The sequence below is a fragment of the Syngnathus floridae genome, chromosome 6, assembly GCF_059516105.1.
Source record: "Syngnathus floridae isolate MCC-2025c chromosome 6, RoL_Sflo_1.0, whole genome shotgun sequence".
Lineage (NCBI taxonomy): Eukaryota > Metazoa > Chordata > Actinopteri > Syngnathiformes > Syngnathidae > Syngnathus > Syngnathus floridae.
This window is the reverse complement of record NC_142418.1, coordinates 18,918,749-18,937,101: the sequence shown is the minus strand read 5'-3', so window position 1 is coordinate 18,937,101 and position 18,353 is coordinate 18,918,749. Positions and strand designations below refer to the sequence as shown.

The 18,353-nt window shown below is 53.9% G+C and overlaps 3 protein-coding genes across 9 annotated transcripts; 2 read left to right on the top strand and 1 right to left on the bottom strand.

The window, feature by feature from the left end:
* Positions 1–46: 46 nt before the first annotated feature.
* Positions 47–8,724, top strand: LOC148397173 (bromodomain-containing protein 1-like). 5 transcript variants are annotated; one of them, XM_088378679.1, is made up of 13 exons: positions 47–511; positions 1,739–3,177; positions 3,256–3,415; positions 3,491–3,619; positions 3,849–3,977; positions 4,058–4,370; positions 4,624–4,707; positions 5,304–5,942; positions 6,021–6,156; positions 6,320–6,462; positions 7,040–7,134; positions 7,316–7,479; positions 7,554–8,724. In XM_088378679.1, the coding sequence occupies exons 2-13, from the start codon at positions 1,802–1,804 to the stop codon at positions 7,726–7,728; spliced, it is 3,543 nt and encodes a 1,180-aa protein (XP_088234805.1). In that variant the 5' UTR covers positions 47–511; positions 1,739–1,801; the 3' UTR covers positions 7,729–8,724. The 5 variants fall into 5 exon arrangements, with proteins under 5 accessions (XP_088234805.1, XP_088234804.1, XP_088234807.1 ...); XM_088378678.1 differs by having other exon boundaries at positions 48–511; positions 1,791–3,177; XM_088378681.1 differs by lacking the exon at positions 7,040–7,134 and having other exon boundaries at positions 49–511; positions 1,791–3,177; positions 7,554–7,721.
* A 103-nt stretch (positions 8,725–8,827) lies between these two features.
* Positions 8,828–18,145, top strand: LOC148397171 (zona pellucida sperm-binding protein 3-like). Its single transcript, XM_088378434.1, has 11 exons — positions 8,828–8,832; positions 9,118–9,173; positions 15,608–15,715; positions 16,117–16,409; positions 16,496–16,614; positions 16,672–16,766; positions 16,832–17,009; positions 17,075–17,192; positions 17,283–17,365; positions 17,526–17,614; positions 17,741–18,145. The coding sequence occupies exons 1-11, from the start codon at positions 8,828–8,830 to the stop codon at positions 17,803–17,805; spliced, it is 1,209 nt and encodes a 402-aa protein (XP_088234560.1). The 3' UTR covers positions 17,806–18,145.
* Positions 12,188–14,864, bottom strand: LOC148397172 (chemokine-like protein TAFA-5). Of its 3 annotated transcripts, none has more exons than XM_088377834.1 (4): positions 13,915–14,269; positions 13,527–13,676; positions 12,933–13,060; positions 12,188–12,637 (listed from the first exon to the last, which is right to left on the bottom strand). In XM_088377834.1, the coding sequence occupies exons 1-4, from the start codon at positions 13,946–13,948 to the stop codon at positions 12,446–12,448; spliced, it is 504 nt and encodes a 167-aa protein (XP_088233960.1). In that variant the 5' UTR covers positions 13,949–14,269; the 3' UTR covers positions 12,188–12,445. The 3 variants fall into 3 exon arrangements, with proteins under 3 accessions (XP_088233960.1, XP_088233959.1, XP_088233961.1); XM_088377833.1 differs by lacking the exon at positions 13,915–14,269 and adding an exon at positions 14,285–14,864 and having other exon boundaries at positions 12,212–12,637; XM_088377835.1 differs by lacking the exon at positions 13,915–14,269 and adding an exon at positions 14,285–14,686 and having other exon boundaries at positions 12,446–12,649.
* Positions 18,146–18,353: the final 208 nt, after the last annotated feature.

The following is an 18,353-nucleotide window of genomic DNA, read 5'->3' as shown; positions in this document are numbered from 1 at the left end:
AATATTTTCTTGAAATTTCTACAATGGAAACAAAAGGCATTTTTAGAAAATCAGATTTTATTTTTTCAAGGCTTGGTTCACACCGTTTTCAATGCTGTATTGTTGAAAAGACTGGAAAAGCTTCGACTCGACCGCTTCCTGGTTTGGCTACGTGTGACGTCATGACGCAGAGGACTCGCAGCCGCATTGTTGTTGGGGGAAGAGACGCGACGCGAAGCGAAGCAAAGCAGAGCAGCAGCAGAGCAGCAGCGCAGCTCGGCCCGAGCACCGCAACCATCTAGCGCCAGCACAGCCACCAAATTTGCTGGCGCCGTCGAACTCTTTGCGGCCGGCCCGGGCCTTGTGTCGCTCTGGATACTCGGCGGATCTGCTCGGGTCTCGTTGGGTTGGGCAGCGAGCGCCGGCTGGATGCGGATTTAACCTAACTGCCGCTGGGGCTCCGCAGGCCTCGCCGCCGACGCCATTGCTACTAGTCCTGCTCTCCTAAAGCGGAATTCCCGATCAAATTCAGGTGAGGGTAGCCTCGCTACAACCTTTTCATGTCTCCGAGTCAATCACCAAGCCCGGGTGGTCGTCAGACATAAATGTTGACAGCAGGGAGGATGTGACAACTTTTTTCTTTTTTTTTTTTTTAAATCCCCCCGTGGGTTTTTCTTGTTGTGTTAGTCGCCATATTGCCCCCCACCCCCGCCCTCTGTGTTCCTTTGAGCAGGCTAACCGCGGCTAGCGACCTGCACCGAGTGTCCCGCTGCGTTTATCCGAGACACGGTGGGGTCTTTTGGCTCGACAAAACATTAAAACAACTTTTCCCGGCAAGCCATTTCCCAGGTGGTTGGGACTGTTGCGTTCTAAAACAAAACGGCGTCTTGGCCGAGCGGACATTAGCCGCGTCTGCTAACAGTTTCTTGTCCACATTCGATCAGAGGGAGCGACCCGGCGTCGAGCCGGCGGAGGCACGCTGGGGTCGCTGCGGAGGAGCGGAGCACCCCGCCTCCTTTCTTTCTTCCATTCATCCATCCGAAGAGAACGTCCACGACTTCCTTGCTTGCCTGCTCCCACAGTCAACAGCGCGAGCGTCGCGCTCCTCACAATAACCGCTTCGAAGGGAATTAAAAAAAAAAAAAAAAGACCTAATGAAGGGGGGGAAAAAACAACTTTTCTTGTACTGCTACTTTCCAACTAAAGCGAGATAAATTTCTTTTGAATTGTGGCGGCCAAGTTGTATCTGAAGTCCACTGTTTAGTTACGGTGACTTAGTTGTGACAGCACAGCAATGCACAAACTCTGTTGAGATGCCAAGTGAGGCGAGACGGAAGGAACCATGTGACCGACCGACCCAGTGAACTTGTAATCATCTTACTCGTGCACGAGCCCAGCTCAAGCTGTTTGTTGTGCTGCCGCCTCATTAGGTGGGGAGAGAAGAAAGAGGATGTGATCACTTGGAAGTGAATCCATTTCTGCTCAAATAAAACACTGACATTTGACAATACTGAGACCATGTAGTAGAAATGTTACTACTGTTTTCTCGTGCTCACTCGACTCCCATAAAACATCGCATTGAGGAACCAAAAGGAGACGCTTGCTTGCACACTTCTCCAACTAAGAAAAAAAAACGGTCAAATTAAACATTGCATAACATTGTACCATCGTGCGGACGAGCCTAGTTTATCAGTCAGCGAAGCTTCGATTTTGACCCATGTCTAAAAGTTCCCCCCCGGCGGCTTGGCTGTGTTTTCAGAAGTGGCGATGAGCAAACCCACTCAGCGCTTTTCCACTCTTTGATTTGGCAGCGTGTGGCGGCATGAAGAAGAAAGCCCGGCACCAGCGCCCGGCGGCGCCCAAGCGCGACTCGTCGCCCATCAAGCCGTCGCCCAACCGGGAGACGCTGACCTACGCGCAGGCCCAGCGGATGGTGGAGCTGGAGGTGGACGGCCGCGTCCACCGGCTGAGCATCTACGAGAAGCTGGACGTGGTCGACGACGACGACCCCACGGCGCAGGAGATCCTGGAGTGCAACAGCAACAAGGAGAACCACGAGAAGCCCCGACAGGTCCCGGTGCGCTCGGCGCGCCTGCAAAACAGCCAGCGCAAGAAAAACGCCGCCGCTCTGGCGGCACCGCCGCCGCCACGCGGGGGCACCGCCGCCCCGCCGGAGCCCCGAGTGAGGACGGTGGAGTACAACCTGCCCGTGGTGCCCAAGAGGCCGGCGGCGTATTACGCCTACGCCGAGCGGACGGCGGAGGAGCTGGACGAGGAGGTGGAGTACGACATGGACGAGGAGGACTACGCCTGGCTGGAGCTGCTCAACGAGAAGCGCAAGAGCGACGGCATCGGCCAGGTGTCCAGCAACCTCTTTGAGTTCCTCATGGACCGCTTTGAGAAGGAGTGGTACGCCGCGGCGCTGGGCCGCAGCGAGCCGCCGCGCTCGCTGGTGGACGAGGACGCCGTGTGCTGCGTGTGCATGGACGGCGACGGCGCCGACAGCAACGTCATCCTCTTCTGCGACGCCTGCGACATCGCCGTGCACCAGGAGTGCTACGGCGTGCCCTACGTGCCCGAGGGCCGCTGGCTGTGCCGCCACTGCTTGCAGCGCCCGGCGCGGCCCGCCGACTGCGTCTTCTGCCCCAACCGGGGCGGCGCCCTCAAGAGGACGGACGACGGGCGCTGGGGCCACGTGGCCTGCGCCCTGTGGGTGCCCGAGGTGGGCTTTTCGGACACGGTCTTCGTGGAGCCCATCGACGGCGTGCGCAACATCCCGGCCGCCCGCTGGAAGCTCACCTGCTACCTGTGCAAGGAGAAGGGGGCGGGCGCCTGCATCCAGTGCGACCGGGTCAACTGCTACGCCGCCTTCCACGTCAGCTGCGCCCAGAAGGCCGGCCTCTTCATGAAGATGGAGCCCGTCGGGGAGGAGACGGCGCCGGGCGTCAAGAAGACGGCCTACTGCCGCAGCCACACGCCCGACGGCTGCGACCGCCGTCCGCTCAACGTCTACGAGGAGCCGCACCCCGAGAACGGCGCCGTTCGCCACAAGCGCGGCGAACGGCGGGGCAGGGCCCGCGCCAAGGCCTGGTGCAAGAAGCGCAGCAAGCGGCCCGAGCCTCCGGCCCGGCCCCGGCCGGAACCCCGAGGCGCCGCTGCCGCCGCCGCCGACCCCGGGCCCAGCATCACCTCCTCCAGGTTGGCTGGCGCGTTGCCACTCGCGCGTGGATCGAAAGAGCCTGCTCGGATTAACATCTCTGGCCTCGCCTCTTTCAGTCTGGACACCATCTTGAACCAGGTGGCCGTGCAGAGGAAGCGTCCTTTTGTGGAGCGCGTCCTGAGCTACTGGGTGCTCAAGAGGCAGTCCAGGAACAACGTGCCGCTCATCCGCCGCCTGCAGGCCAACCCCAGCCAGGCGCCCAAGTCCACGTCGGCGGTAAGCGGCCAGCCGCGTTTGAGCCTGCGGCGCGTGGACCCGCCGTTATATTTGGGGCGCTGGTGGTCGCTTCAGGAACGCACGGAGAGCAACCGGGCCCTGAAGGAGCAGCTGAAGGAGTGGCATCGACTCCGACACGACCTGGAGCGAGCGCGTCTGCTGCTGGAGCTCATCAGGAAGAGAGAGAAACTCAAGCGGGAGGAGGTAGGCGGAGCGACCAGCAGCCACGTGCCTCGGCATCAATAAGGCCGAGAGGAGACGTTGACAGCTGCAGCCTTTGAGAATCTTTTTATTTTTTTCTTTCCTCCCCTTTCCTTACAGCCAACACTTTATGCTTGCAGTTTTTGTGTGTTCTTGCTCTCTCTCTCTCTCTCTCTCTCTCTGCAAATCAAAGCAGGTCTTTTCACGCATGGGCATTTATTTTGCTCGCCAGGTGAAGCTGCAGCAGTCGGCGCTGGAGGTCCAGCTGACGCCCTTCAACATCCTGCTGAGGGCTGTGCTCAGTCAGCTGCAGCAGAAGGACCACTACAATGTCTTTGCTCAGCCCGTCAGCACCAAGGAGGTCAGGCTTCTTTTTTTTTTCTTTTTCGTCCTCTTCCCCGGTCCCCCTGAAACCAATGGTATTTCCCCCCCCCGTCGCAGGTCCCCGACTACTTGGACCACATCAAGCAGCCCATGGACTTCTCCACCATGAGGACTCGGATAGACGCTCACTTGTACCGCAGCCTGGACCAGTTTGAGGCCGACTTTGACCTGATCATCGCCAACTGCATGAAGTACAACGCCAAGGAGACCTTCTTCTACAAGGCGGCCCAGAGGATGCAGGACCTGGGCGGCACCATCCTGCGCCGCGCCCGCAAGGAGGCCGACCGCGTCGGCTTCGACTTCTCCAGCGGGTTGCTGCTGCCCGAGGCCCCCAAAGCGGAGGCGCCGGCGCCCTTCGCCTGGGAGGACGGTGAGTGGCTTCTCGGGAAGCTCCGAGTGAGCGCCGCGCTAATGTCGGCGTCCTAAAGCTCCGAGCGCACGTGAGACGAGTCGGGCTTTGTAAGACCGCCGTAGTTTGGTCTGCCGCCGTATAAGATTCAAAAGGGTCCTTCTACAGGGCTTCGTCGCAAAACCCCCGCCCGGCCAAAATCCAGGCGTCCGCAAAGAAGGCTTAATTTGAGATGGAAACGTTTCTACACACCTAGCCTCTGGAATTTCTGCAGGGTGGGACTTTCCAGAGTACTGGAGAATCCACAAGAACCCGCCGACTTCTTTTTCTCTCTCTGTCGCCGAAAGACCAACATGTTGTGAGTGTGAAGCGCTTGGGAAAGCTCAAGGCAAAGTCAGGCCAAAAATGAGTCCCATCACGGCATTCTCATTTGAGCAATCGTGGCGGCGTTGGCCCCTCTTGTGAGGGGGCGGCGGCCATTTTGCCAGGCGCTGGCCACACAAAATGACATTTCGGGTCCCGACCCGACGGCGGCTCGGCCGCTGCGCTGTGATGGCTTGGCGTCGTGTCCTTTTCTGTCCGCGGCGAGTGGCAAAATGGCCTCGCCCCCTCAGATGGCCTGGCCCCCTCAGATGGCCTGGCCCCCTCAGATGGCCTGGCCCCCTCAGATGGCCTGGCCCCCTCAGATGGCCTGGCCCCCTCAGATGGCCTCGCCCCCTCAGATGGCCTCTTTAATTTCAAGGTCCACAAAGTTGGTCCGCACACAACAAAGACCATTTTTGGCCGGACTTCCCCTTTGAGCGGATAGTAGTTCCGATTGGAGAGCGGTGCTTTGCCCCGATCCTAACCCTTTTTGAGGGCTGTCGCAAATCGGCACTGGCGACGGCAGAGCCGCTGCGCCGCCGCAGCAACGTAAACGTGCTGGAGGATGACGGTGCCTTTCCTGTCGCCCAGTGGACCGCCTGCTGAGCCCCTCGTACCGCCGCCTGACGCCGCTGGAGGATCAGCTGAAGGAGCTGCTGCAGAAGCTGGACCTGAGCGCGGCCATGAAGAGCAGTCCGTCTCGCAGCAAGAGGCTCAAGCTGCTCAAGAAGACCATCACGGACGTTCGGAGCGAGATGAGCCTCGAGAAGCCGCCGCCGCCAGCCGAGCGTCCGGAATCTCCCCACGCTCCCGACTTGAAGGCCTCCGCTCCTCCGACCCTCGAGGTGTCGACGCCATTGGAAGTGCCGCCTCCGCCTGACCCGGGGCCGCCGAACCCGGCGGAGCCCGCCGCCGAACCGGCCGACGTCACTCGCACCTCATCTACCTCAGCGCCCTGCCACGAGCTCAACGGGCACCTCGGCGACGGCGAGGTAGCCGCGCCGCGGACCGACGGCCTCTCGCGCAGGTCCAAGAGCGTCAGTCCGCAGAAGCCCCCCAGAGACGACGGACAGGAGGCGTCGGCCGTCCCCTCGCCACCGGGCGCCAAGACCTTCCTGTCGGTGGTTATCCCTCGGCTGGAGACGCTCCTGCTGCCCAAGAAGCGGCCGCGAAGCAGCAGCGTCGACGGCGAGGAAGACGGCCAGTCGCCCGTCAAGCGTCTGGGCACGGGTAAAGTCTCTCGCGTCGGCAACAGACGCAGCGGCCCGTGAGCAGTCAAAGCGTTGACAAGCCGGTTGCTCTCCTCAGGGTTGGCCAACGGTTTTGTGGAGGAGGAGGAGGAGGAAACCTCGGCGGCACTGCCGCCGCCGCCGCGATTGCTGGAGCCTCGACGCCGCTGCGCCTCCGAGTCCAGCATCTCCTCGAGAGTCCCGCCGGGGGCCAGGTGAGGGCGCCGTGGGCCTGGTTCTTTGCCCAAAGGTTCATGCCCAAAATGAGCTGGAGTGGAAGCGGGACCGTCGTCGTTAAAGAAGACAAATAACGTTTAGAAATCGTCTGGCGCTGTGGCGAGAAGGCTGCTGTGTTGACACTTATCTCCCCCCTTTCAGCTCAGAGGTGGTCTTCAAAAGTGCCAAAGGGCAAGCGACGGCAGGCGCGGCTCCACGCAAGCTGGCGGACGACGACGATGACAGCGCTCCCGCGTCTTGCGGCGACAACGGAGAGCTCAGCCACGCCGTCAAGGCGTCGTCAGGTGACTGCGCCGCTCTTTCCGCCGCTTGCGCTTGGCTGGAGAAACAGCAGCTGAAATTGGGACGAGCCCGTGCTCCCCTCAGACGCACGCCACGGTTGCCTCGTTGTTGAACCACGTCTGAGTCGATCTATTATTTATTTCTCCACCTATTTATTAGCTGGGGGTGTGCTACGGAGGCTTAGGGAGTTGTTGCGCTGTCACGTGCGTGACAGCAAGTGCGAGACCAAGTGGTTGACTTGCCTTCAAAGTAGTTGATGTCAAATCATAAGAAAGTGGCCGTGAGTGACGCTTGGCTTGACCGGAATTGTGTCCATCTGCTCTGTATGTTGACACAACGGCGGTGGCGGCGGGAGGGCGGCGGCTGCGGGAGGGGGGCGGCTCGCGCGTCGACATTTTCCTCTCGTTCTTTGACATTAGAGACAACGACGGCAATGATTGCATGCCGGGGGGCCAAACGTCCGAAAAGCTCCCGTGGAAAACAAATGGTCCCGGGTTTGATCCCAAACGTTTCCATCCTCACGCTCAACATCCTTTTTGAGTGCGTGCGGTTCGTAATTGACCTGTGTTGTTCCCGTAGAGGCGTGGAAGCCCTCGGCCGCCTTCCCCTTTGTTGCGGAGCCTCTTAAGCTAGTTTGGGCTAAATGTAGCGGATATCCCTTCTATCCCGCCCTGGTGAGTGACTTGCCAAGCCAGCCGCCACGCCTCATCAGCCATCAGCCCCTCCCCCACCCTCCGTGCCATCGTGCCTGCTTGTGATTGGTGGTCGCCGGTTTGCATGCTCGCCGCTCCGGACGAGGGCGCCGTCCTCCTTCCTCGCCGGCCCGCTCACCTTTCGGCGTGTTCTCCGCCGCAGATCATGGAGCCGCCGGCGCGGAGGACGAGGCGGCGCCGGCGCAAAGGGGCGGGGGCGGAGCTACCCCGCCCGCCGCGGGACGTGCTCCGAGCCGGCGAGCGGATGCAGTTCAGGTCCGCAGAGAAACTCTTCCTCGTCCACTTCTTCGACAGCAGGCGCAGCTGGTGAGATGCAAAATGTTGGCGTGAGCGAAAAGGAGTTTGGCTTGAAGGTCTCAAACTTGGTGCCGCCCCTCCAGGCAATGGCTTCCTAGATCCAAGATGTCTCCGTTCGGCATGGACCACACTCTGGACCGCGTCAAGCTGCTGGAGTCTCGCCGCTCTCACCTGCACAAGTCGGTGCAACGAGCCTTCGAGCGGGCCATGAAGCACCTCCACCAGCACCGCTGTGGCGGCAGCAACACTCAACACTGACGCCCACGTCTGCCTTCGGCGTCGCCCTCTCCTGCTTTCGGGAGCTTCCCAGCGCCTGGAAGGCCTCCCTCCCGCGCGCACAAACCTCAGACGTACTGTAGCCGGCGGCGGCGGCCATCTTGTCCGGCCCCGAGACCTATGCAACGTCGACACTTTGCTGACGGGAGGGTGAATGTGCCCACGAGACTGACCACCTCACATCTGCTGCAACTATCTTACTGCCACGAAGACCGTGCGTGCGTGCGTGCGTGTGTGTGTGTGTGCTTGTTTGCCATTGCGTGTGTGTGTGCGTGCGTGTCAGCCTCCTGTAAATAGAGGTCCTGACCTGACACTAATTTATTCCCATCCTCTCGTCATCAGATATCTTGAGGCGACATGGGCCGCTGCCATCTTGTGGTGCTATCTCATTCATTCATTCATACTTCATCAGTTGAACATTTTTTAAGTTATTGACTACTCAAGCTATGACGACTTTGGCATCAGTTGTTTTTGTTTTTTACGATAAAGTATGTTTTTACACGACTACTCGTTTGTACATATTTCTATGAACTCTATGGACATGCTCATTGTTTGAAGTGGTGCAAAATCAAGTTCAACTTTCTTTCTAATAATGGGCCTTAGTGTGTGTGTTTGTGTTTTCGAACTACAGGGGCAAGCAGAGTGTGCCTGCACTTATTTATTGTAAAGCAGATCTTATATAAATGTTTATGAATGACTTTCTAGATTATAGTGAGGCGATAGTGGGGGCACGTAGCGGGGCCGAGTGAGCGAGCGAGCTTTTGTTTGGACAGGGTCGAGCTGGCGCCGGGTGCTTTCTTCTCTTGTGCGTGCGTCACCTGTGTTGTGCGTGTAAATAGTTTTGGTACTTTAGCTCTGGGAATCAAACAAAAAAGTCATAGCCAACGGGAGTCGAAAACAGCCAACACTGTGGCTTTGTTTTGTTTTTTGTTGTTTTTTTTTATACTAAAACACTGAAAAATTAAAATCTGCATTGAATCACTGTGTCTATTGAAGTGCTTGTATTTGAGTAGGGGTGAAGATTCCAGTCGGCACGTGACATTGGCCTTTATTGGTTTTCTCTCAAGTGCAACGCGTTGTGATGAGGTTGGATTATTTGACAGCCTACGGCGCCCCAGACATGACAAAAAACAGGAGCTCACTACCTACCTACCTACCTACCTACCTCCCTCCCTACATTCTAGTCAGTAGCTTTTCACGTCGTCATAGCGCACCTGTTGCAAAGAATGTTTGTTTGCCCGCCCACTAAGGCTACTATTATCTTGTAAGGACGACAACATCGTTTGACTTCAAGGGTCGAAAGGGATCCACGCGGACTCACCGAAAGAAGTCTCCATTGCCACCTGATTATCATGGAAATTGAAATGTGAGGCCAACTTTTTTTGTTTTTGTTTTTTGCACTCTTCGAACAAGCAGACGTCAACTGCGTAAGTGATTCATGTTATTTTTCTTACCATGTATTTTAATGCTCTAAAATATCTATTTGACGCCATAATTCGAAACTGACATTATTTTTCTGTACTTTAAAAGAGTTACATGACGTTATTTTTAAATATTGATTGACTACAATAGAATTTCAGGCACTGATTACGTACATTTCAAATAGTGAACCTGTAAAATAAAAGCGTTGTACCCTTAAAAACAAAATCATTTAAAATGTTCAGTACCCGTAATTTAAAAAACGAAAAGGGCATTGTTTCAATCACATTTTGCCACTTAATACATTTTGAAAATTAATTGAATGACATTTGAAATGATTTCAATGTTGCTACCTCTTATTGAATGATCAAAAAATATTGCATTCTATATTCCATTGCTTTTGTTTGTGCATGGGCATGTGTGTTCATGAAAGCGCTAATGAATGGCCAGCGAAGAATCCTGCGCTTCTTCTTTCCATACTTTCCCCTCTCAAGATGGTCGTGCTGATGGGCAGCAGCCTAATGAACCAATCAGGAAGCTCCGCGGCGAGCTAATGAATTAGCTGACAGGGCTAACGAGGCCGTTCATATGACACGATGCGCTTCCTCCGTGCTGTCGTCCCCCCTGACCGTTTTCTGCAATCTGTCTTTCGTTACTTTTCTATTTGGTTTTATTGATGTTTTATTTCTTCCACAGTTTAAAGTGCATTGCCATTGGTCAGACACATCTTGGGGCGGAGAAAATAATTTGCAAATATATTTTAGAGTATCAAATAAAATGCTGGAGGAGCTTAACTGGGCTACAAGTGTTCGAGCGGTGCTCAAGCCGCCCCCTAGTCTCAGTCGAGCACCATTTTGGTACCATGACCGACTAATTTGGTCCATTCCGAGTGCCAAAATATTAGGAAGGAAGAGACAAGTTAGCAGGGATAAAAGTTCAAGACAAACAGATGTGTACTTTCTTTTGTGGGAGGTGAAATGGGGTTTGGGGGGGTCGAGGCTGGAGGTGGGGGCTGTAATCTTCTGGGCTTCTATTAGAGGGTTGGCGGGTGCCAAAATGGAGCGGACGCCTCTGAGCAATCATCTCGACCATTTCACACCTCGTTGATCCCCTCATCTGCTGAAGAGTGCCTCTAAGGGGGGGGGGGGGGGGGGGCTGTAGTCTGTAGCTTAACTCTGAAAATCTTCCTCGCAAAAGTCACTGAAATCGTACGTCCCCGCTTTTTTCTCACGTTGAGTATGACTTGAGTGACGAATGACGGTTGTGAGGCCAAATTGGACAATTTCAACTTCAAAAATGACTCCATTATTCGAAGAGTTGCAGTAAATGAGTACTTGTCCAATAATCGATTGATTCCAACACTTCTTATTGTTATACAAGAAGAAAGCCCAAACCTGGTTCCGTCACAATTCTTAATTCACAAATTCATCTTGCGTGAAACCAATGGATTGAATGGCCCTTGACGGGGAGCGTCGCCCCTCCAAACATGGCCGCCACGCAGGCCCGTCCGTCCGTCCGTCCGTCCGTCAGCCGGGCTTCAACACTGCGTCTTCTCTTCACATGCTATCATCCTGCTAATCATTTCAAACTTTTGGCGCTACTTTTTTTTGTCTTCTCCATCTCTGAGCGAGTTAGCCCGAGGAGCAAACCGACGGGGTCCGCCTCCACTCATTAGCGAGGACGCATCAGCGGAGGGATGACGAACGAATGAGCTGTCCTTGCACCTGCTCCGTGGCACGACCTTTCGGTGCCGCCGCCTGCGCAGAGCCCCACAACGCTAAGTGGCGCACACGCGAATTAAGAGGCAAGGCGGGAAATGCAATTTGTGGCGAACGGGAGGCCGCTGGCCACGTCGCATTTCATTTGGAGGTAAAGTGTGGCACTTAGCAGGGACCGATCTCGCCACCTTTTTTTTCTTCTCCACGCTGAGCAGGCTTTTGAGGAAATTCAAGTTTCAAACGTTTGACTTTCAAACTTGGCTTTTTTTAGTTTGAAATTTCAGCGGCTCTTGAAAGCCTTGTTGGAGCTTCATGCACGAGCCCAAACGTTGCTTGACGCCTTAACACAAAGTGGAAACCGGACCGAGCGAGCGAGCGAGCGGTGACTTTGAAATGTGCCTTTGTGCTGCGCTTTCCACGTCATTTTGCCGTTTGTCACGTGTACGAGCGGCACGTGCGGCACGAGAACAACTTTGATGAGCCAACGCTCGCCTGCCTTGGAGTCACCATATGTCCGCTCCCTGTGTAAAAAAGAGTTTAAAAAAGAGCAAATCAACAGAAGTAGTTTCAGCGGCTCACCCAAAAAAAACGACAAATCGGTGTTGTGGCGGCACGTCAAACAATGGCCGCTCTGGCGTGCCATCGCCGTATCAATTAAAACTTTGAAACTTTTTTTCCAGTTTGCTTTTGGCTCCATTATTAGCATGAAATGCTTTATTTTTAGCGGCGTTATCTTTTTTCTTGTACACACCGCCAAGGCTTTGGCCGCTTCGATGCGGCCGTTCGCTTCATTTGCGGCCATCGCGGAGCTAATTGGACCTCCGGAGGAATAACCGGACGGCTCCATGAAAGCGACACCTGACTTTGGCTTGCTTCATCGCCTGACCAATTTGCAGTTTGTTTGTTTTTATCCTTTGTGGCGTTTGGCCTCCTTTCCGCAGAAGTTTTCGCTTGCCAAAGTTCTCTTTGTGAACTTTGATTTTGCGCTAGCAGGCCGTGCGCGAGGCGAACGTCACGACACTTTGCCCGCTCAACCGTCACGTTGAAAGACAAACGTGACGACAGCCGCGCACCTTTGGTTGGAGCGGAATTTACGGCAGTCACGCTTTGACATTTTCAAACAAGCTTACAGCGGATGACGTACGGCCGTACGGCGCTTTCACTCCGACCTGCACAACGTGTCGGGTGTTTCAAATGCGCTCTGCATGTTTATGGAGGAAGTTTCGATTTGAATAATTGAGTTGAAGCTCAGCCGGAGATGATCCGTCTTTGTGTTTATTTTCCACGCACGAGCCCGAGCGCATTCTGCCATGCGTGCAGCCTCTTTCAGCGTCATGGTAAAGTGTGTGTTTTTTTGTTTTTTTTTGCGTGATGAAGTGCACATTTGTGTGCATGTTGTGATGCTAACGCTACACGCTGCCTCCACAAGCTTTTTGGAGCTATGTAAGTGCTGCATTTTTCATGGCCGCCCGCTCAGTTCTCATCTCATTTAGTTTTTCCTTTTCACTCGGCATAAAAATCATAAGTCATCACCTGCAAAAGTAATAATTAGTAGCAGTCTATTAAAAGTTGTCGACATGATTTATTCGGCACTTTCCAGATATGGCGACGTGTCCTCTTGAGTCGCCAAGTAGAGATTTTCTCCAAAAGGCAAAGTTGAGTCCAACGTGGCACGACTGGCTCTGCCGACCGACCCCATGTCTTGGCTCAGCTCTCGAGATGCACGATGGGAGTTTTCGGTCCCGTTGTCGCCACTGTCAGGAGACCTGGCAGACATGAGCGAGCGAGCGAGCGAGCGATCCATGGTGATTGCAAACAGGAAAAGAAGAGCTGAGCAAAATGCGGCCGCTGTCGTTATTGTTGCGATCGAAGCATTCCATTGCGGACCAAATTGGACGGGACCCGTGACTGAGCCTCGTCGAAGGCCTTGTCAATTTGATGGCTTTCCTTTACGACAATAACCAATAAGCCAGTCGGTCGTGGGCATTTCACGCACGCGGACCGGATGGCTTTTGTTTCCGAAGCCGAGGTCGAGCCCAGCGTTCTCACCGTGGTGGTCTTGACCCGCCCCCCCGGTTGCGTGCAGCTCCATCCCGAGCCATCGACGAGCGCTCGGCAGCCCTCCTCGTCCAGGCACGGACTCATCTCGCACCACTGACGACTCAGCACGATGCCAGCTGACCACGCAGGAAGGGAAACAAATGGCGTGTTGACAATCATTTCATTGGCACCGCAAGCTAAGTAGCTGCACGTGGATGGAAATGATAATTGCTAATCTATCCACCCAGCAGCTACTGAACTAATTAACTATTCAGTCGCCTAACTAACTCGCAGACGACTAAATTGACATGCCAGCAGCTAAACTAAAAACCACTCATCACTCAATGAGCTAAATAGCCAACATCTTCAGTGAGTGAGTGAGTGAGTGAGTGAGTGAGTGAGTGAGTGAGTGAGTGAGTGAGTGAGTGAGTGAGTGAGTGAGTGAGTGAGTGAGTGAGTGAGTGAGTGAGTGAGTGAGTGAGTGAGTGAGTGAGTGAGTGAGTTCGGGCAAGCAAATAATCCATGGCCCTATGATAGAACCGTGTGGGGCTATTGTGTGTGTGAAACGCCCAGCGGCGATGTCGTGATAGCGGTCGGTCTCACCGTGCACGCAGGCGGGCCGGCCCCGGGTGGTGCCGGCCATTTGTCCCGGGACGCAAGCGCAGCGAGCCGTCTGCCGGGCGACGCTTCGTCTGGGGTGGCTGCCGTCGCGCTCCAGCGTCAGCACCTCGCAGCTGCCCGTCCGCAGCTCCCCTGCACAAGACACCAACCATCCTGAAACTCAAATGGCCTTTTTGATTTTTCATCTTTTTCCTCCCTTTGCGCCATTTTCATTCTTGCAAAAACGACCATTTCCCTGATATTTGCTCCATCTGCGCATGTCAAAGTCCAATCGGATTCATGTCCATGTCAACAGTGCATCCGATCGATCATAATTTGAATCCGAACTCTGATGGGATCCAAAACATTTTGTTGCCATGCAGTGACTCACACATGCCACGTTGTGCGCGCGTGTTCGCGCGCATGTAGCGGGGTTCCAGGGACTCATAAAATGGAGCTGATAGAAAATCAATAACAATCTTGAGTGGCACGCTTTTCACTTCCAGTCCGTCACTTTGACACGCCAAAGTCGCAGAAGCTTCGATCGGTGACTTAAAGCCGCCGCTTTCTCATCATACTCATAGGAAGGTTGGTGGCGCTCGACTAGTTCACCGCTCGCCTTTCTTCTCCTTTCGTCTCCTCCTCTGGACTCCACTAGTCCAGCTATAGTCCAGCTAGTCTCACTCCATTCCGTGTACACCTCGGAATTGTGGGCTACCTGTTGTCATGTACGCGTGCACACGCGCGTGAGCGCGACGCACCTTGGCGGAGGCTGTCCCCGACGAGCGCGCACAGGAGGAACCAGCAAAGCCCCGCGGCGGCGGCGGCGGCGGCCAGAGTCAACAGTAGCCGCAGGAGCTGCATGGGAGCCCGAAGTCCAAAGTGGTGGCTCACCGGACGGACGGAGGCGCCCCCGGGTCGGCTCCGTCGGAGGTACGCATAAGCGCACGGGACCGAATCCACTGTTTAAGTCGCTTTTCAATGTCCACTCGACGAGAAAACCAAACAAACCATGAGATACGATTTGAAAGCTTAAATAAGGCAAGAACCGCCGCCAGCGGGCATGTTGTGTGTGGCAGGAGCTGCTGCCTGCCGGCCGGCTCGGCTCAGCTCAGCTCAGCTCAGCTCAAGGCGCCGGAGCTTTCTCGCTTTCTCTCCTCTGACGTCACAGCGGTGCGTACGTGATCCCAAGAGTTTGATTGTGCGCGTGTGGAAGCAAACAGCCCCATTAAAACAACATTTTACAAACATATCATCGGAAAGAAAGGCTCTGGATTTCAATTCAGACACAAGTGCATAGGTCAAAGCAAGTTTGACCTCTGTGTCTTTTTTGCATCGTTGTTGTGAGGCTGGCTAGCTCTGTCCATTCTTTTGCAGTTGCCGGCTGCTATTTATTCACGCTTTTTGTGTGGGCGGTGACTCACTGACATGTCATCGAGCTACAAGTGAAAGCGAACCGCGGCGGCAGAGCAGATGTTGTGCCGCCGCCGCCGCCGCCGCCACTTGAGTCCACGATGTTTGTTTCGCTTAAAAAAAGGAGGCGTGCATGCGTGCGTGCGTGCGTGCGTGCGTGATGTCATCAATCCACATGGAGTGAACAAATAAGTGGAGACAAAGTCATCTTCTTGTGAATAAAACATGATTTAACATTTATAGCCCTAAAAACAATAAACAATGTCTTGTTTGTGAAAACAAGCAGCATGCACACCTGACCTTTAAATGTGCCTGCGTATGTGTGTAAAGTTGGATAGGTCAGAGTCTCACAACATTTATGCACATCAACAGAAGTTACTAAATCAAAAATGACGTCATCTTACATAACATTTCATGCAACTGCAAAGTTGTGGAATAAAATGAAAGTAAAAGTCAGTGATAGGAGCCAGGAATGCGAGCGGTGGTGATTTTGAAAAAATGTTCCTTTACTTCTGTGCAAAAGTTGGAGGCGGTGACAGGTGACTCATTCATTCATTCACTGGCAACCCAGTTCATATCTTTGCTGTCTCCAACCATCAGTGGCACTGGATTACAATTTCATTGTACTATGTAGAATGACAATAAAGGTTTTCTGATTCTGATGTGTTGAGGCACCTCAACAATCAAGAGCGGTTTGTCACATGTCAACAAGAGCAGCCAGCCAAGCTCGCCATGCACTTTCCCTGAGTCGGAGGCCTTCATTTCCACCAGTTTTTCAGGTAAGAGGCCGTCGGCAGGTGGACGAGGCCCAGCTGGAGAATCGGTGCAATCAGCGATGAGTGGGAGGAGTCTGTTGGCAATGTCAGCTTTATTTGCCGGCTGCTCATCTCTCAACGAGTTTCTTACCAAAGAGATCAACTATGACGACTAACAAAGCCCTTTTGGGTGTAGCTCTAGCATTAGCAGTAGCTTTATTCGCCTCCCCCCAGGACTTGAAATTGAGGTCCAAAGTCCAGCAGGCAGCAGGTAAACACTTGAAACATCCTCATTAACAAATTGTTCAGATTTCAGTACGTTGAATTCAACATTTAGACGGAAAAGCTTTCCATGTTTTTTTAGCCACCAGTGCGTTAGCTCTGTGATGAGCTTTTTCCGTCTCAATCCATGTCTGGAGGTGCAGCTGGCCAAGCTTTTCCTCAAGAGCGGCCCTTGTCCTGGAAGCCCCCTCAAGCCCCGGCGGAGGAGGAGCCCCGCTTCCCGCCGCACTTTGAGCTGAAGCCTCCTGAGGTGCCCGACGCCGTCCTGGTGGTTTGTCAGGAAAAGTCCATCCGGGTGGAGGCCAAGCGCTTTCTGCTGGGTACGGTCGGGAACGCCGACGTCACCTTGGGGGGGTGTCCCGCCACCGGGGAAGACTCTCGGAACCAGGTCCTGATCTTTGAGTCGGAGCTGCACGGGTGCGGCAGCCAACTGTTGGTGAGTCTCCTGCTGGATCACGAGACTTGGGTTTCGAGACTTGACACATAAGTCGTGTCGCTTTGGGGACCCGTTGCGTGTTTCAGATGTCCGAGGACGCCTTGGTTTACATCTTCACGCTGCAGTACACGGCTTCTCCTCTAGGAGACACGCCCATCGTCCGCACCGGAGACGTCACGGTCGGCATCCAATGTCAATACCGGAGGTGGGACGCTCGACTGGCCGACTGGCAATTTGGCCACGCTTACGCCAAGCGTTTCAGGAAGCACGGTGTGAGTAGCGGCTTTCTGCATCCCACCTGGAGTGACTCCAAAGTTCCTGAGGAAAGCCTTTACTTCTCCTTTCGACTGATGACCGGTGGGTGCCTTTTAGCTTTCGAGTCAAATAGTTTGAGGCCAAACTCTTGCTCGTCCTCACTCAAGACGACTGGCAGACGGGCCGTCCGTCTTCCGAGTTCCTGCTGGGCGACATGATGAAGTTTGAGGTCAGGGTCAAGCAGTTCCAGCACGCCCCCCTCAGGGTGACGGTGGACAGCTGCGTCGCGACCATGGTCAGGAACGTGGACACGGTCCCTCGCTACGCCTTCCTGGCCAACAACGGGTGGGTGCGTGCGTCTCTTTGGAGACTGGGTTAGCGCTTAACGCTTGATCTTGTGCTTGCTTCAGGTGCCTGTTTGACAGTCAGGTGATAGGCTCCAGCTCCCGCTTCCTTCCGCGCTGGCGGGACGACCGGCTGCAATTTGAGGTGGAGGCGTTCAAGTTCCAGCAGGATGACAGCGGCGCGGTGAGAGCGGCGCACGCGCTCGCTCGCTCGCTCGCTTGACCTTCTGAGCAAGCGCAGCTTGGCTTCAGATACTTCCTGGCTCTTCTTCAGATCTACATCAGCTGCAACCTGAAGGCCATGGCTGCGACAGCGGCGGTGGATTCTGCCAACAAGGCCTGCTCCTTCACCAACGGGTGAGTTGCCGCCCCTCATTCACCTTGGATGCTGATCTTCAAGCTGCATTCTGGACTGAAGGGAATTCAGAAATGAAGCACTTAATGGTTCGGAAATTCTCATATTGGTTCAGTTCCCCACTTTTTGGAGCGTGTGTGTGTGTGTGTTTATGTGGTTCAGGTGGACAGAGGCGAGTGGGGTCCATCAGGCGTGTTCCTGCTGTGACACAGATTGCGGGACCAGAAGTTGGCGGCGTGCAACAGGAAACGGTTGGTATTGAGACATAATGTCCAAAACGAACAAATGGGAGGCTGTTGGTCATTGCTCTGATAGAGTTGATTGAAATGTACATTTTTGCATGCCTCAGCCAAGAAAATATATCTTGAGCATTGCAGGTGCAAAATGGGAAGAGGAGGCTGCAGTCGGACCAATCACAGTGAAGGAAAGACCTGTCATGTGACCGACCTCTTAGGAACAAGATTAAATCCTCCTCATCTCCATCACATGACCTGACTGTTTGCTTCAAGAAAGTCTCAGAGAATCTTAATTCTCTAAATTCAGCAGTGCCTCCTGCAGTTTCAGTGAATTGCTGCAGTCTACCTGAAAATGAATTTGAGGCCTTGAGTTTTATTTTGCTAAATGTTAGGAACGACTATACAGGGTGAGCAAACGTTTATTGCTGCAGAGCCACTTTGCACTTTTAAAAGGAGCACCTTTGTATTGACAATACTTTATATTTTAATTAGAAAATCATTCGTTTTCAATTGTACTTATAATTACAATAACGTTTATTTAATGTATTTGAAGTTTGTGTGCCCGTGTTAGTCTTATTAACGGAAATGTTAAATTCATTTAAAAAACGGTTCGCAATAACTCGCAATAATAATATTAATAGATGAATACATGTTAAATCCAAGTGCAATTCTTTTTTGGCAGTTTAACGAGATTACAAAAGCCAACTGTTGATTGCGTAGTCATAAAATAACGGAGGGGAGATGCTTTCGGGTG

Coding starts and splice junctions, on each gene's coding strand:
- LOC148397173 (XM_088378679.1), top strand. CDS start 1,802: ATGAAGAAGAAAGCCCGGCACCAGCGCCCGGCGGCGCCCAAGCGCGAC. Junction 3,178..3,255: donor CCCAGCATCACCTCCTCCAG/GTTGGCTGGCGC, acceptor CGCCTCTTTCAG/TCTGGACACCATCTTGAACC. Junction 4,371..4,623: donor GCCCTTCGCCTGGGAGGACG/GTGAGTGGCTTC, acceptor GAATTTCTGCAG/GGTGGGACTTTCCAGAGTAC.
- LOC148397171 (XM_088378434.1), top strand. Junction 15,716..16,116: donor CATTTCCACCAGTTTTTCAG/GTAAGAGGCCGT, acceptor CTGGAGGTGCAG/CTGGCCAAGCTTTTCCTCAA. Junction 17,366..17,525: donor GCCTGCTCCTTCACCAACGG/GTGAGTTGCCGC, acceptor TATGTGGTTCAG/GTGGACAGAGGCGAGTGGGG.
- LOC148397172 (XM_088377833.1), bottom strand. CDS start 14,387: ATGCAGCTCCTGCGGCTACTGTTGACTCTGGCCGCCGCCGCCGCCGCC. Junction 13,677..14,284: donor CGGGGACAGCCTCCGCCAAG/GTGCGTCGCGCT, acceptor TGTCTTGTGCAG/GGGAGCTGCGGACGGGCAGC. Junction 13,061..13,526: donor CCGGCCCGCCTGCGTGCACG/GTGAGACCGACC, acceptor CTGCGTGGTCAG/CTGGCATCGTGCTGAGTCGT.